This window comes from Ursus americanus, chromosome 4 (genome assembly GCF_024610735.1).
Source record: "Ursus americanus isolate L20-20 chromosome 4, mUrsAme1.1.p, whole genome shotgun sequence".
In the NCBI taxonomy this organism is placed as follows: Eukaryota; Metazoa; Chordata; class Mammalia; order Carnivora; family Ursidae; genus Ursus; species Ursus americanus.
In genome coordinates, this window is record NC_142130.1 from 91,253,637 (window position 1) to 91,267,624 (window position 13,988).

Sequence of the window (13,988 nt, forward strand, 5' to 3'; positions counted from 1 at the left end):
TCCCTGCAAAGCAGGGTCCTGTGCAACACGCACGTGGGCTCTAGGCCTGCCCTCGTGTCCTCTGCAGGGTGTGCCTGGAAGTAGGCGGTGTCCCAGTGCTGGGGTCGCAACCCCCGGAAATACCCACCGTGCCACGTGGCTGTCTGGAGTGGGCCCGAACGTTCCCACAGGTCACGAGGCCGCCCCGCCACACCCGTGGGCGGGAGCCATTGGGGAGCCAGTCATCTCGGAGTCAGGAGGCCAGGGACACGGTTCTGGCAACGTGAAAGAGGCCTGGCGGTGCCAGAGGGGCGCAGCTCAGAGCTGACGGAGAAGGGGCCTTTGTCGGAGTGCGAGCCCTCTCCAAGTGCAGCGGAGCCCCCATGGCTCCCAGCTGCTCAGCCTCGGAGAGGACATGGCTCTCGCAGGGACCACAGTCTGGACTTGGCAGCTGGTCTCCCGGCTGGCCAGGCCCCTCAACGCAGCACAGGAGTGTGGGTGGAGGGCCAGGCCCTGGCTCCAGTCCGTTGTAAGCTGCCTCCTGTCTAGAGGATGCTGCCCGGTCCCTGAGGGTCCCCCACCTCTACGGCTCACCTTTTCGTCCTTCCCGTCCCAGTTCCTCCTGCTCAGGACTGTCTCGGCTTTCAGCTCACGGCCCCACGTGGGAGACGGTTCAGAGCGCTGCTTGAAAAAAGACACGTGTTTCTGCGTGGGGAGAAGGTGTGCGTGGTGAGCAGAGGTCAAAGCTCTGTCCCATGCTGTGCGTACCTATCGTGCATCTTCCCCTCCCTCCCCCCGGGCTGCCCCCAGGGGATTTCTGACCCTTCCCTTCCCTCTGTGGCAGGTGGAGCTCACCGGCAACAGTATTTATGAGTACATCCATCCTTCCGACCACGACGAGATGACAGCTGTCCTTGCGGCCCACCAGCCACTTCACCATCACCTGCTCCAAGGTATTTCCTCCAGATGAAAAGAAACCAGAATGAAAACCAGACGAAGCTCTTCGATGTGACCCGAGGGTTTTGCTCCCCATGCTGCCAAGGGGAAGCGTGACTGGGGCTGCCCAGCTGGGCCTCTCCAGCAAACACACAGTGTGTGGGATTTGCGTTTATGCCTCTGTCCTTCGAAGCAACACTATTGATCCCATTTCTGGTGCCAGAGACCATGATAGGCATTGGTAGAAGGTAAAGTAAAGGGGTCAAAGGCTTCTTCCCTAATGCGATCTTGGTTTAGAATACAGGGACACAGGTCGAGACCTGGGCTTCTTAACCAGAGGGTCCCCCATAGAGCTCAGGGGGTCTGTGAAACTGCACGGGGAGAATTACACCTTTTTCTGTCTGGTTGGAAGGTAGCATTTCCTTGGCTTATAGATAATGGACACTAGGCCACTTTACTCTCACTCTTACCCGTGGCTTTGCCAACAACGAGAGTCACAGGCATTTTCATTTCACTTTGCAGTTCTCACAGGTGTTTAAACTTACCACTTAACGCTCATCGCTACTTAGAAATTTCAGGAGTTACAAGGCCGGCTGCAGGCTCTTGTTATTTAATGTGTGAATAAAGCAGCACATTTGTAACCAAATCACCACTTATTTTCGTATTTTGGTAACTGTTTTCAATAGAGTTGGCTCCATTTGTGATCTCAGATATTTTTATCTTCTGCACTTGAGGATGTTATTCCAGGTAGGAATCTGTGGCTTTTGTGCCACGGCACGAATCCGTTAGGAAGCCCTGGTCTAGACGGAGGCAGGTCCACCTCCCTGGCCTGTCTCCACGTGGGGACACGATCCTCCACCTGACGGTCCCACTACTGGACACGCATAGATTGGGGTCCTACCTCCATAAGCGTGTGTCAGGACATGATGTGGTGTGATTGTTTGGTGGACGATGTGGCACACATCGTTACCCAAATGACTCCCCAAATTGCGGTTGCAGTGCATGCTGGGAAGACGAATTTGTTCTGGCCGCCGGCCCTGTAACTCCCTCTCTCTGACTGTCCAATGAGACCAACCAGCATGTTGCTCAAGGGGTCTCTTTTTTTTTTTTTTTTTTTTTTTTAATTAAGGCCCGGGTCCTTTTCTTTTCTTTTTTTATTTTTTTTTAAGATTTTATTTATTTATTTGACAGAGATAGAGACAGCCAGCGAGAGAGGGAACACAAGCAGGGGGAGTGGGAGAGGAAGAAGCAGGCTCATAGCGGAGGAGCCTGATGTGGGGCTCGATCCCACAACGCCGGGATCACGCCCTGAGCCGAAGGCAGACGCTTAACCGCTGTGCCACCCAGGCGCCCCGCTCAAGGGGTCTCTTGTCTGCTGTGGACTATGGTAGCCCCAGCGTGGCCAAAATTCCCCAAAGAACAGAATGCGAAAGGAGAGCCATGAAGCATGGTCGAATGAGGTAGACGGCCGGAGAAAAGCTTGAGTTCCTCTCTCACTGCCTCCTCCTGGGAGGGGCCGTTCTAAGGCCAGAAGGAGAGACTGCAAAGAGCACACTCAGCTTTAAAACCACCTGCAGATGCAGCTCTGGGGCCCCCGTGTTCTCAGCCTCAGACGTGGTCACTGTGCGTCTCACTTTTCCGCATCAGGGACAGAGACTGCTGTGCTGGTTTCGGAGATGAGGTGGGGGCTTCCTTGTAGCTCTGGTCTGTAACTCTTCTTTATTTTTTTAAAAGATTTTATTTATTTATTTGAGAGAGAGAGCACGAGCCGGTGGGGGGCAGGGTGCAGAGGGAAAAGCAGGCCCCCTGCTGAGTAGGGAGTCCAACACGGGACTTGATCCCAGGACCCTGGGATCATGACCTGAGCAGAAGGCAGACATTTCACTGACTGAGCCACCCAGGCTCCCCGCTGTAGTCTGTAACTCTTAAGTCCTTGCAAACAGTCTGACCACATCAGTGCACATGGATAAGCTCAGAAGAAGTGATTTCTATCAAATTGAGGGCTGGGGGGTGTGGGGAATAGTGTACCTGAGTCTCATGCTTTCACTGCGGGATTGTTTAAGGCTGGAAAAGGCCACAGGAATCTTAGAGAAGTCCTGAGACCATTGTGTTATTATTGTTCTAGAAAGTTCCACAGTGTGTTAGTTATACAGGAATGGACTTTCTCCTACAAGCTCTGGTTTCACGTCACTCTTCCATGTCATGGCTTTAAATTAAGTGTTTATAAAATGACAGCAACCATGTCTTAGGAATATCACGAGGCCCTTCCAATCCCAGTCCCCGTGGGGTTCATGCCTGAGGTGTAGCAACCACACACGAGAAGCACCGAGGTCTGGGAGAGGTGGAGTTGCCATCTGAATGTGCAAGGTCTGAGGTTCGCAGGCGCTGGGACTGCTCCCCGGATTCTCGTCCACGGAGCTGGCTTTCTGCATCTGAGCTCGCCTTGCTGCTTCATGGTTGTTGTGCTCTTGGCTTTCTCCAAACTGGATGGTTCGTTACTGGGTGAAGGTGTTTAGACCTGAGCGTCCACACCTCAGTGTGTAGCTGGAAATGGTGCAGACAGGCAGGTGTGTTACCGAAAAGCCTGATGCCTTGCAGACCCTGGCCTACTGCAGACAAATTTTAGGTAAATGTGGCCGCCTGGCATGTGATTCCCTTGCTCCCCCTGTGGAGGGGCAGGGGGCATTGCCTCCACTCCTAATGGTAACCGTTCTTTAAAAATTAATTTATTAACTGCCACCAAGTAGCTGTTTATTAGGAGTGGAGTGACCTCACCCTTACCCAGGGGCATGGACACATCATTCCAGAGAACTGGCATCTGCTCACTGAAGCATAGGGTGTTTCCTTAGGGGACTCGCTCGCATTTGCAATAGTGAGGTCGGAGATTGGTGGGTGAGGCCTTCAGGCTAGCCAGGGAAAGACTGAATGGGGAGGGTCAGAGTCATCGAGAAAGGAAGGGTGGTCAGAGTGGGGCTATAGGTGAGGGCAAAAGCTTTGATCTGGCCGAGCGAGTGGGTCTCTTGGGTTCTCTTCCCCATTCCGTGGCAGTCTCGGGCAGTCTCGGGCAGTCTCGGTGCCCATGGGCACAGCTGGCAGGAGGTGCCCTGTGACTGCCTCCCTCTGCTGGGGAGAGGGTTGTGCTGTGAGCCCTGACTCAGTATCCTCTACCCCGAAGGAAGTCAGATGCTTCTGGGCCTTCCTGGCCAACACAGGCCTCCACCCCAGGGCTGGCCAAGGAGATTTTTTCTGTGTCTGCCCGGGGAGGGGGAGGGAGGATCACAAGCGTGTCAAGTGGGGCTGGGCCCACTGTACTTACAGTCCTCACGTTGGCCCCAGGTTGGTGTCTCCTGAGTTCTTGCCATGGCCACGTTTCTGGCTGCCTGCCTCTGGAGCACGTGGAAGCCATGCCAGGACTGGGCCAGTCTCCCCACCCCACCCGGGTCCCGGCCACAGGCAGAAATTCTGTAGGTCAGGGGCTGGGCATTCTGCGCTGGGGCCTCTGGCTGCCTGGTCTGGTCCTGGGGATTGATTGCTGTTGTTGGGACAAAATCGGGGGAAGCATCGTGGGACAGTTGGCCAACCTAACCTCACTCCTGCTTTCAGAGTATGAGATAGAGCGGTCGTTCTTTCTGCGGATGAAGTGTGTCTTGGCGAAAAGAAACGCAGGCCTGACGTGCAGTGGGTACAAGGTACGAGGAGCCCCGTGTCGGGGGCGGGGTTAGGTGGCGGGGGTCCTCCTCAAGAACACCTGCAGACAGCAAGCACGGGGACCCAGATGTTTCTGTCTAGGGGGCTCTCGCCGCTGCTCCTGCAGCAGGTATGGGAGCTATACATTCTCTCCTGCGTGGTTTTTGGCTCTAACGATCAGAGGTCTCTATCTAGCCACTCCGGCTTAGTGCTTATAACAGGGGGATAAAATCTTGAGTTATAAATGAAGTAAACAAAACAGAATAGAAATACACGAAAAGGAAGATTCTTTTGATTCTACGGAGAGAATTCTTAATTTATTGGAATGGTATAGCTTGTCAGGTGACATAAATGTCAAGTTCACAGACAAATCCAGTCCCATCGAAAGGGGGTGAGCATTACAGGCACCCCAGCGAGCATCATGGAACCAACGGTTAGCTTCCCATGGCACTTTTGTTGTGCTGTCTAATGGTGACTTGGTGATGGTTAATTATGGGTAAATCCATTACGTAGTAGTCGTACCTTGTGGAGTTACTTGGACTCAGTTGGATAAGACAACCCTTACGTTGTATTATATTGTTTCCTGAGAAAGAAGCATAGCTCCGTTTCTTCTGAGCAGTGAATTCGGTGTCTGTCAGCATGTTGGCCCGACAGCTCACTAGAGGCTGGGCTGGGCATCGTCCAGCACACTCGAGAAGGCGGGCAGGCCCCGAGCCAGGAGGCGTGGGTGCCAGCCTGACCCCTGGGCTGCCGGCGGCTGACCCTGCCCTCTGCTTTCCCCAGGTCATCCACTGCAGCGGCTACTTGAAGATCAGGCAGTATATGCTGGACATGTCTCTGTACGACTCGTGCTACCAGATCGTGGGGCTGGTGGCCGTGGGCCAGTCGCTGCCGCCCAGCGCCATCACAGAGATCAAGCTGCACAGTAACATGTTCATGTTCAGGGCCAGCCTCGACCTGAAGCTGATCTTCCTGGATTCCAGGTGAGTCTGGCCCCTGCTGCTCCTGCAGAGTTCCGGAAGAAGCCGACGTGGAAACTGGCCTGAAAGCTACACCGTTAAGCCAAAATGTAACAAGGAATAAGTCACACTAAGAATGCAAGTTAGAGGGGCGCCTGGGGGGCTCAGTCAGTTAAGCGTCTGCCTTCCACTCAGCTCAGGTCATGACCCCAGTGTCTGGGGACCCCGAGGCAGGCTCCCTGCTCAGCTGGGGAGCCTGCTGCTCCCTCTCCCTCTGCTGCTCCCCCTGCTTGTGCTCTCTCTCTCTCTCTCTCTCAAGAATGTGAGTTAGAAAGTGGTTTAGTGGGACCAGGTCGTGAGTTGAAAGAATTGCTATCAGCCGTAGGACACGGGGGGTAGCCAGCTTCTCCGGGTACAAGATACTTGTTTTATATTATTTACTTATACCTTCATCATCTCACTGGAGTAGGAACTGGAAGTGTGTGTTGTGGACACAAGTTAGCTGTTCTTGAAGGCCCACGATGTCGGGATTGTGTCTTGTATCTCTATCAAGTAGGTTTAAAAAACTGAGTAGTGTGGATGGTGGGGGGGCAGCCCACGCAGGCTGGTGCGAAGCCACTGGAGCTGTGGCAGCCACCAGAGCTGAGGCTGCGAGCAGGCAGGTGGCCTTCCCTGGAGAAACCTGTGGCCACGAGCTCCTTGGGCGCCCCGTCTGGGCCTGGCCTGGGAGGGTGAAGATGCCGTGGCCCTGAACCATCTCTCTCAACTGTCCTTTCGGCTCCTACTCGAGGACGCCCTCCAGCCTGCGGATCTCCTCTCGGAGGGAGAAGGGAGAATGACCGAGGCAGAAGCACTGATTTGTTGTTTGGCTAGGCCTGCCGAAGCCCCCTGCACGGGGGAGGGGAGGGCTGGAGTGGCCAGGGCGGCAGGGCCGTCCCCCAGGGCCGCCTGCAGGCTTCACTGGCCTTGAGGCCTCAGGCCTGTGGGGCTTCTTCGGGCTTCCTTTTTCTCATTGGTAAAACGAGTCAGCCCTGCCCTGCCCACTCGGCTACCCGCAGGCTGTTAGGGAGGGTGAAATTGGATCACTGACATGAAGCATTTGTCAAAGTAAAAAGGCTGATGGGCTGCAAGGTGAGTCCCTTCACCTGGTAGCCCCAGAGTCCTCAGCTGTACAGGGAGGACTAATGTTCAGAGACCCCACTTCTGCTTTTTGATGTGTGTGGCTAAGCTTCCCGGGAGAAAGGAGACAGATACATCCATATGTAAATATAGATATATTTTTTTTTGCTAAGATCGATAGATTTTCCACCTTTTTAATTGTGGTAAAATATACATGATGTAAAATTGGTCATTTTAACCAGTTGTGGGAGAAAACCACACATTAGGGGCAGGCGGCGAAGACACGAATTAGCCGAGGTCATCGTTAGCACACCTCAGAACCTCAGAACCCTTCAGAGGTAGAGAAATGACCAAGGTTGACATGACGCACTCGGCCTCTGTGTTTTTAGAGGCTCCCAGCAAAGACTACACATAACTGTTTGGGGGAAGGAGGTCAGCTGGCCAGACGCTGACAAATGCTGTTTTCCTGCAGCAAAGACACGCACCTGCCAGGAAAGGGGCCCGGGTGGGTGGGCTGCCTGGGAGTGTGGGGGAAGTGACAGCAGCAGTGGGAAGGGTTCTTTCTGGATTCAGGAGCCACTTGGAAAAGTGAACTGAGGAATCCCAGCCGTCCAAGTTCATTATTTCAGACACTTGGGAGGCCCTCCCTTGTTATGTCCCTCTCCTAGTTGTCCTTCGACGATTCTAGGAAAAGCCTCTGAGGCTCAGTGAGTTCTCTGGAAGAGGAAAGAGGGAGGGCTCCCCGGAGAAGGGATTTCAGGTCTTCTCAAATCTTTCGATGCACACAGCTTTGAAATGCAAAGGACAAATGGAGGGCTTTGTAGAAGAGGGTACTCGAGGTTAGCTTAGAGGTCGGACTGCTTGTGGAGGGAGCCTCAGGCCTGGGCTTTCTCGAATGCCTTTCTTTCTCCACTTCAGAGTGAGGGCTGGACCCCTGAGGTAAGTAGGAAAGAAAGACAGTGATCTGGAAGAAGACTCCCTGTCTCTGCAGAAGTCCCCTGCAGTTCTCCCAGCTAAGTACCAGGAAGCTTCTAGCAATGCTTCTGAACTCCAGTCATCTAGGAGATGCTTAAGAGGGTAGAGACGAGCTGGAGAATTCTTCACACCCTCTCTGGTCTCTGGTCTTGCAGCTCGGTCTTTGATAGGCCTCTGGGCTGGGGGACAGAGGGGTTGGCCCAGGACCCAGAGGTCAGCAGAATGGCCTGGTGGGGTGGGAGATGTCAGGCCCTACACCCAAAGCCTAGAAGCCACAGTGTGGGGTTGGCTTGAAGCCCAGCAGCCCTAGAGTCACGGGCCCCCCACCCAGTGTAATCCCAGACACAACTGAACTCAGCATAACCTGAAATTTGGTTCATGGGGGTTTTGTGGTATTTCACTTTGAAACTGTAGCTGGTGCTTTTGCTAAGGATGGATGAACCCAGCCATGTTTGGGGTTTGGCAAATCCCTCTGACAGGTCTTCAGACACTGGAGGTTTGGAAAAAACCAGGAAGGCATGCTGCCAGACCCTTCTCTTTCCCTTTAATTTTTAAAACCAGCGTGTACTTTGATGAGAAACTTAATACACGTGTTTCTGATTCATTTACACGTTCGGGGCCGTGGTTCTGTAACTTTACTTCCAAAGGGCCTGGGAACCCTCTTTCATCTTCACACCGTAGAGATGCCTGGTTTTCTTTTTGGGGGGAAGCCAGGTCTCAGTTTTCCTGCCACACAGTTCGACTCCAATGGGGCCTGAAGTTCTAGGTGGCCCTTAGATAAATACCCTGAGCCCCGAAAGGCTGTGGCAAGTTCCCTTTCCCACCTACCTCCAGCCCCGTCTCCTTCCCGCCCTGGAGGAACACCATGGAAATGTGTACACCAAATAGTGAGCGATTCCAGGGAAATATGAGGCTCCTGGAGATTTACGACCCGAAGCCCGCGCAGAACTCAACAGAAAGGGGAGCAGGTTATGGAATGACAGTGAGGTCAGGTTTCCCCATTCCCCGTTTCATTTACAGCCAACATTTCAGATACGAGCCAGCAGGACCCCCAGTCCCGGCCAGTCCTCGGGCCCCGCCTCTACCCCCCCAGGACCACCTCCCTTCCCTTAGAATCCTTCTTGTCCTCCTCTTTCATCTGTTCTTGAATATCTGTCACCAAGGCGTTGGGGCCACCTCCTCCGAGGGCACAGCTCCCAGCTCAGTTGCTCAGGGCCTGGGAAGCGACACCATTGCCGCATGCCATTTTCACCTCCGGATGGAGTGATCCGAACGCCAGTGATGATGTGGTCTTGGACGCTGAGAGCCGCTTTTCTTTAAAGAGCTGACGTGGGAAATCCGTGTTCCTGGGGCTTGATGAGAGCAGAGAGGTGATAATGGCAGGAAGGCTCCGGGAGCATGTTACTCTTTTGCCAGCAGGCTGAAGGTGTACCTTGCAGTCACGGTGTTTGTGGGTGCTGGTCCACTATTTTCCACGGGCTGCATGACCATCCTACAGTGATAGGAGGTGTCCGTGTCTCCAGCCGGTCTGTACATGCCACCGCCCAACCAGAGCAGCCTGAGACCAGCGTGCCAGGCAGCAGGTGTCCAGTGTGAGACGTCAAGGCTCACGCACACAGTAGCTGGGCTGCGGGAACCACCCAAGGGGCCGTCAGTGTGCGAACGGACAAACCGAACGTGATATCTACACAAAATAGAATATTACCCAGCCATGAAAACAAGGGGCATCCTGTCACATGCTACAGCATGGCGAAGCTTGGAAACATGATGCCAAGTGAGAGAAGCCAGACGCAGAAGGACATAGGCCAAATCATTTCACTCCTCTGAGATACCTATTTTTTTCTAATTAATTAATTTATTTGTCAGAGAGAGCGTACAAGCAGGGGGAGTGGCAGGCAGAGGGAGAAGCAGGCTCCCTGCTGAGCAAGGAGCCCAATGTGGGACTCGATCCCAGGACCCTGGGATCATGACCTGAGCCGAAGGCAGACGCTTCACCAACTGAGCCACCCAGGCACCCCACTCCTATGAGATACCTAGAATAGACAGATTCATAGAGACAGAGGGAGAGTGCAGGTTACCGGGGTGGGGGGAGCAGTGGGGAGTTCTGGAGAGGGAAAGGGTGTTGGTCACACAACGTTTGGATGTAGTTATTGCCACTAAATGCACACTTAAACATGGTTAAAACAGCAGTTTCTGTTATGCATATTTTATCATAATAAAAAAACAAAGGTTCCCATTGGACTGTCAGCCCAAAGGCCCTGGAGAGTGGGTCTTTCTCCCACTATCGGCATCAAAGTTCACTCGTAAGCGCCCCCAGAGAAGCTTCACCCTGAAAAAGGAAAACATGTTAAGCCATCCCAAATGTTCTTCTAGCCAGTAGTTTCAGAAGAACATTCCCGCTCGTGAGTAGTGCTACATCCTGCCCTGGGCTAGAGTTCAAAGACTCACTTCTTGTAAAAAAAGATCATTCTCAGTTTCCAAAACCAACATCACCCCCCGCCCTGAGCCTTTTAGCACTTGATTAGTTGGCAAAACCAATATTAGTTTAAATGAAAGGCAGTCTGCAGAGCAGTGTAACCCACGGAGCCACTGTCCCCCCCTCCCCCCACTGCCCCAGGGTGACCGAGCTGACCGGGTATGAGCCGCAGGACCTGATCGAGAAGACCCTCTACCATCACGTGCACGGCTGTGACGTCTTCCACCTCCGCTATGCGCACCACCTCCGTGAGTACCGCTCACCCCGCGCGGGGCGGTGGGCCGGGGCTGGCCAGGGAGGAGGGGTGAGGATGGGGCAGGAGGGCGGCCCTTGTGCGGTACGACGGTCGTCGGTTTTGCACCCACGAATGGTGGACGTCCTGCCCACTCTGTCCACCCCTTGATTAAGCAAAGCTACTGCTCAGTTTTCAGACATCCCAGCTCACCTGCCAGTGACGCAGGGGCGGGTGTGGGCTGGTGCAGAAGTTGCCAGATTGGAGATGGTGGATGGGAACCTCAGTTTCTCTGTGACATCTGGACACCAGTGGCAAATGAGGGCAACCAGCAAAAGCAGCAACACGTACTGAGCTCTTACTACTGTCGGGCACCGGTTTAAGTGATGAATGATGTTGCCAACCCAGTGAGGGGGCTGCTCGTGTTCATATCCTCCTGTTACTACTGAGGAGGAGCCGAGGTTCAGAGAGGTTCAGCCACTTGCCTGGGGTTACACAGTGAGAGGCTGGCAGAGCCTGGAGCTGAAGCAGGCAGCAGCCGGCCTCTGACCACTGTCCACCACCTGGTTGGCCAGCTCAGGGGAGACCCCAGGTTCCCAGGAGGGAAGAAGTCAGCACGGAAAGAGTGAATAAGCAGGATTTGACTTCCCAATGCAGACAGTTGGGCGAACATCTGGATGGGGTGGGGGTGGGGCTGTAGTCATGGAAACGTTTAAAGAAGTGCTACTTTTCTTCTAGAATCCAACTTGAGGCAGCAAAGAGCTGGCATGGAGTGGGATACCTCAGCCTCTCACGGTCCAGCCCTTCATGCCGATGGCCGGCTCAGGGGTGCTTGTTAATGGGGTGCAGGTGGTTGGAGGAGCCAGCCCAGACAGCATGGCCCCCATTCTTGCTTTGCTTTGTGTTGACGAGGAGGCGTTAGAGGACAAGTTGCTGGTGTCGAGCCGAGGGTGGACGGCGGGTCCAAGGACTGCTCGCTCTGTGGCCACATGGTCTGCCTGCCCAGGCAGTATCGACTGGGACCCAGTGGGCATGGCAGTTACTAGGCTGTTGCTGGAAAGACTTGGACAGCTTCTTCCTGCTCCCTGTTGATTCACAACAGCGTGGAAAGGTCGCTGTGTGCGGACAGACTCGAAGTTGTGAGCAGCCTTTATGTTTCTTGCGTTTTAATAGCTGAATCGTGATACAAGCATCCCTGTTGTTCTTGAAAGCAGCTTGGTCAGGAAGCAACTGCCCGCTGTTTGATGGGATCTGTGGGTCGGCCTCGCTCGTACGGGAGCTGAAAACAGGGTGGGAAGTGTCAATTTCAGAATTAGTTATTGGGGAGACTTGCCGGGCAGGGGGTAAGCGGGAGTGTGTGCTCTGGAGTCATGAGAGCCGTCGGGAGATGAAGAGGTGTCTGCTTTGAGGGTGTGGAGCAGTGTCATCACCACAGAATAATCTAGAAGGGAGGACAGGCGTGAGGGTCCACACCTCCACACGGCCTGGGGGGGCCCAGGGAGGGACGTTCCCTGCCGCTACCACTGCGGGGGGAGAAGGCAGGTGGCTGCTCTGAAAGCCCCCGCCCCATGGGTCCCCAGCCCCCTTCCATGGAGGCAGGAGCTTGTCAGGACCCCCGATAGCCAGCAAGCCCTGACAGCCCCCGAATTACCTGCAGGAAGAGTTGCTCCCCAGAGTGGGGCTGCTGCACTGGAGAACATGAGGCCTCTAAGCACGAAGAATGGAAACTTATAGAATTAAGTTCATCATTTTAAATCTCATTTCTGATCTCTTGTGCTGCCTGGCTGACAGAGGGGAGCAGGGATTTTTTTTCCGGGGGAAATAAATACAGTCTGTGCTTTGGAAATGTAATAAAGGCCACAGTGACGATCAGCGCGAGGCTCCTGTGACCCCGACACAGATGCGTGCTTTTCACGTATCCATTCTGACCTTGCATCAGTGTGGGGAGCTGGGCGGCCCTTGTGTCCATTTCCCGGATGAGCAGGTCGGCCCCAGGGGCGGAGACCTGTGGGAGGGCAGGCAGGACTAGAGTTCAGGCCTGTTTGGCTCTCAAGCCTTGAGCGGTTTCCACCACAAGACGGCTCTTAGACGTGGAGACATGGGGCTGTCTTTGCTCCGTCAGGAGCCGCAGTCTCCCCAAGCTCACCCGGCTTGGGAAGGGACTTTATTTGAGAGGTCCTCTGCCATGTGCATGATACATTCTCCTTACCTCACTTGGGATTTGGTATTTCTAGACATTTCGATTATCCAAGGGAGCCCTGAAAGGAAAGGTGTACACAGGCTTCCAGGAGACACAGAAAAGACAGAAGCATTTAGAAAGCAGAGGGAGCACAGTGTTGTTTTTTTCCCCAAAGGGGCTAGAACTGGTAAATCAAAGAAAATTTAAAACGCCAATACTGACAATGATTGCTCCTGTGCAGTGACCTTCACTACAGGGGAGAAAGCATGGGGACAGGAGGCAGACAGCATATCCCAGCCAGGCTTCAGGGAGACAGGGCATGGCCTCGGGATCCACCATGAGCCCCACGTCTGTCCCGGACTCCCGTCTGCCAGCTTTTCCTGATGTAAACTAGAGGAGCTCTGACAGTGAGAAACAGCCGAGGCTCTTACCCACAGACAGGGGTAGGAATTAGTCTTCCCGAGCTCACACCTTGGCTCCAGGATTGGAACCATCTTTGGACATCCCCCTCAGGAAAGCCATTACTTTCCCCTCCAAAGCTGGGACTCTCAGATGAAGACAGGGGACATAGTCAACACCCAGAGCATGGTTTTTGGAAGCCGGGTCTTTATGGGTGTAGAGCTTGGGTGGTCTTGAAACCTCTGTGTTGTGAGCTACCTGAGACACTGGTCTCCCTCCCACACACAGAGCTGGGGCCAGAGGGGCCAACTCCAGAAGCCGACCTGAGCCTGGAGTTCAAGTACAGTGGTTTATTTGGACAGCAACTGAAATGGCCTTAGGGGAGAGAGAAATAAGTCTTGAAGGGGAAGGAGCCTTTAAGAGGAGCTTGTCTGACTGGGACTCAGTCATGGTGCCAAGGGGGTGAGCTGAGGTATTTATATTCTGCTCCTGCCAGTCGTCGTCTGAAGGCTGCTCTCGGGGCTGCTAATCCCCTTGCTCCCCCACGTCTGTTAGAGTGGGCTCTGCTGGACAAAGGCCTCAGGAGGGAGTTTCTGGGTGCGCTCCATGGTGAGGGCAGGGATGCTAGGAGGCATGATCAGAGCAGAGGTCCAAAGGGCTGTGGCTCCTCAGCCTCCTCCCCTCGTTGGTCTCCAGGCTTTGCGAAGGTGGTCTCCATCCAGCCTTCCTGCCACAAGCTGCTCCTCACCTCCCAGCCCAGGTGGTCGTTCTGTCCTGGCATGCTTTGGTCACCTCTCTCTGAGGGGCTCTGTTGCCCCCCCGCCCAGGGTCTCTGTTGGGCAGTTGGAGTGTTGTCCACACCCAAACTCCTGCCCTGTGGTTGCTGGGGAAGCCAAAACCCCCACTCTCTCCAGTTCTGTTTTCACTCCCCACATGGTGTCCACTGCTGTCCCCTCTCCTCCGGAGGGTGTGTCCAGCTCCTTCCAGCCCCACCCAAGGCCCTAAGTTCTTGTTTCTGAACGACGCTTTTCCCTCGTGTTGTTCAGA

The 13,988-nt window shown here is 54.3% G+C and overlaps 1 protein-coding gene across 1 annotated transcript in view; it reads left to right on the top strand.

Moving 5' to 3' along the window:
* SIM2 (SIM bHLH transcription factor 2) overlaps positions 1–13,988 on the top strand; it is a 50,223-nt gene that overhangs the window by 19,119 nt on the left and 17,116 nt on the right. Inside the window, exons 4-7 of the mRNA XM_045813512.2 lie at positions 824–932; positions 4,519–4,604; positions 5,386–5,585; positions 10,273–10,379. Coding sequence (XP_045669468.1) covers positions 824–932; positions 4,519–4,604; positions 5,386–5,585; positions 10,273–10,379 — 502 coding nt within the window. The remainder of the gene's footprint in view (positions 1–823; positions 933–4,518; positions 4,605–5,385; positions 5,586–10,272; positions 10,380–13,988) is intronic.